This window comes from Sinocyclocheilus rhinocerous, unplaced genomic scaffold (genome assembly GCF_001515625.1).
Source record: "Sinocyclocheilus rhinocerous isolate Xijiao unplaced genomic scaffold, SAMN03320098_v1.1 scaffold1195, whole genome shotgun sequence".
NCBI lineage: Eukaryota > Metazoa > Chordata > Actinopteri > Cypriniformes > Cyprinidae > Sinocyclocheilus > Sinocyclocheilus rhinocerous.
Window position 1 is genome coordinate 76,246 of NW_015644626.1, and position 3,324 is coordinate 79,569.

The following is a 3,324-nucleotide window of genomic DNA, read 5'->3' on the forward strand; positions in this document are numbered from 1 at the left end:
AAGAGAGAACAGAACGGGATAGAACTCAAATAGGGCAGATAACGAGGGGCAGACAGGTGAGGAGGATAACTAATAATGAGAAACACCTGGAACTAATAGAGCTAAATTGGGACAGGAACAGGAAGGACCAAATAAGGACAAACAGGAACTAAACGGGAACATACACGTGACACCAATTTGATACTGAAGACATTTCCCATAGTTACATTACTTGTATATTCTGTTTTGCCGATCTCTGCATAGACAGTGGCTAGCAGCTCCAGACTCCGGGCAGTGATGGGGTGATCGTTACCAAAAGCCCTCTGGTGGATTTTAGTGGCCTAAATGGGGAAAAAATATAATGGAGAAGTGAGAATTACTAAAACAGTTCTTCAGATTTCTCCTCTTTAAAAGCCTTCTGTCATTTATAAAAACAACAACAACAACAACAAAAAACACACACACAATGTACATACCTTGCCACTGTATTCTAAAGCAAGGTGGGGTCTGAAAGCAATGGAGAGTGACACAAATGTTAGAAATTTTGGCCCAAAATGGTTATTTTGCATGTGTACAATTTTTCTTGAAATCAAATTGTTTTATAATGTTAATAAATATTATTATAAATTAAATGTTTAAAAAAGAAAATCACAATTGATATTATTTCTAGAGGTCACATTGTGGGATACAATATTCCTTTCGGGTTGTTTCATGCATACACAATGTGTAGTGTGCATACATAACATGGAAACACATATGGAAGTGTGTAGTCTGAACATTACTGAGAATGTGGCTGTCTGTTTACTGCACATGGGAGAGAGATTCATGCACATGTTGTCTATCATTGATCAGCAAATCTATATCATTGATTATGCCTTCAGGACTCGGTTGACCTTTTTCTATTACCACAGTCATAAAGAGTGAGAGAATAAGCATGTATTTGCAGAGCGGGTCTAGTATAATATCACATATTTCAACATAATATACTAGACGGATCGTTAATATTGATATGTGTTCTGTGAGCAATAGCAATAACAGTCCATCTAATGGAATATATAAGATGAGATCAAAGCAAAACCCATAATACTTCCTGTATGTGAGTATGAGTCAGCACAGTAAAGTATGTTAGGACATAACTATCGGCTTAGTATCAAGTTTATTTGCTTATCAAAACTTATTACAGCAGATGAGTAGTTATAAAAGGAAGTGTGAATGAGAGAGAGTCTGTCAGGCAAACACTTGACATTCACTGGATCTCTCACCCACTATAAAACCTTATATAACTACTCTCTTGACACGGGAGAAACCCTTGACAGAGAGCACTGTCACCTTGTCTGAATTCAAAAAGGAATGCTAGCATACTGCTAACTGTGCAGTATATACAATATACTGCTTACTGTGTTTAAAAAGTATGTAAAAAAACACGGCAAAATGCTAGTTTAATACACTCAATCATGCAAGTATGTTACATTGTAATAATTTCCAATAAGCAAATGATAAAAAGCTTGCAAAGACTTAAAATAAATAAAGAAATAAATACATTTAAAAATATATTATTTTATGTTTTAATCCAATTTTGTGTAAAAACATATCACTTCATCATAGTGGCAATGGAAGGCCAGGATGTTGCATTGTGGGATACAGTATACAGCATGCTCTTGTTCATAATTCAAAACTTGGTTAATGTTGCATACTATACCCTTGTGAAAAGGAAGTGCATTTAATTGTTTTGAACATGCACTTGTAGTGTACTGAAAAATATTAAAAGTATTATTTAAAAAACTGTGTTTGCATATATATATATATATAAATATAAATAAAAGGCCACTTAAAATAAAATGGAGTATACAGAGAGCACAGTTTCATAACTATGTTTCTTAAAGGGGTCATATGATGCGATTTCAAGTTTTCCTTTCTCTTTGGAGTGTTACAAGCTCTTGGTGCATAAAGAAGATCTGTAAAGTTGCAAAGACTAAAGTCTCAAATCCAAAGAGGTATTCTTTATAAAAGTTAAGAGTCAACCACGCCTACCTAAAAAGGGGGCTTTGTTGAAAACGACGCGTTTGAGAGAGGCGGGGCATAGAGGATCTAAAGTAATGTACAGTATTTGAAAAATAATGTGTTTTTTGAACATTAAAGCATGTCAACATATTCTGTTACACCAAATACACCAAATAATGATCTTTAAAATAGCATCATATGAGGCCTTTAATACACTTTAGTTTTTAAAAAGTGCACTCTGTAATTATGTCAAATCAAAAAGTCTAATTTAAAGTACATTTTAAATCATTTTTATAATATTTTGTTGTACTTTAAATAAGTACATTTATTTTGATGTGTTGCACATGTAAAGTACTTGATTATTATTGAAATTTTATTTTATTATCTATAATTTTATTTGATATTATATTTAAATGTAATATATTTTTTATGTACAACATTTCAACTTCATAATTAAAAATACATTTACAGTTAGCTCCATATATATTTGGACACTGGCACAATTTTCATAATTTCGGCTTTGTATGCCACCAGAACAGAATTAAAAATAAAACAATCAAGATGAAATTGAAGTGCAGACTTTAAGCTTTAATTCAAAGGGTTGAACAAAACAAAAAAATAAAATAAAATGCTTAGGAATTACAACCATTTTTATACACAGTCCCCCCATTTTTCAGGGGCTCAAATGTAATTGGACAAATAAATATAATCATAAATAAAATGTTTCATTTTTAATATTTTGTTGAGAATCCTTTGCAGGCAATGACTGCCTCAAGTCTGGAACTCATGGACATCAACAGGCCTTTACTGCAGCTGACTTCAGTTGTTGTTTGTTTGTGGGTCTTTTTGTCTTTAGTTTTGTCTTCAGCAAGTGAAATGCAGCTCAATCGGGTTGCCCCCATTTTTCAGGGGCTCAAATGTAATTGGACAAATAAATATAATCATAAATAAAATGTTTCATTTTTAATATTTTGTTGAGAATCCTTTGCAGGCAATGACTGCCTCAAGTCTGGAACTCATGGACATCAACAGGCCTTTACTGCAGCTGACTTCAGTTGTTGTTTGTTTGTGGGTCTTTTTGTCTTTAGTTTTGTCTTCAGCAAGTGAAATGCAGCTCAATCGGGTGGGTGATCAGGAGACTGACTTGGCCATTGCAGAATAATCCACTTCTTTTTCTTTTACCTTCAAAAATTCCTGGGTTGCTTTCTCTGTATGTTTTTGGTCATCGTCTATTTGTACTATGAAGCACCGTCCAATCAACTTTGCTCCATTTGACTGAATTTGGACAGACAGTATATCCCTATACACTTCAGAATTCTTCCGGCTGCTTCTGTCCTCTGTCAC

At 33.6% G+C, this 3,324-nt stretch overlaps 1 protein-coding gene across 2 annotated transcripts in view; it reads right to left on the minus strand.

Annotated features, from left to right (window-relative positions):
* Positions 1 to 3,324, minus strand: part of LOC107758561 (uncharacterized) — a 34,039-nt gene that overhangs the window by 9,463 nt on the left and 21,252 nt on the right. For both annotated transcript variants that reach the window (XM_016576327.1, XM_016576328.1), the window contains exons 5-6: positions 456 to 486; positions 212 to 320 (exon numbers count right to left, since the gene is read on the minus strand). In XM_016576327.1, the coding sequence (XP_016431813.1) occupies positions 212 to 320; positions 456 to 486 (140 nt within the window). The remainder of the gene's footprint in view (positions 1 to 211; positions 321 to 455; positions 487 to 3,324) is intronic.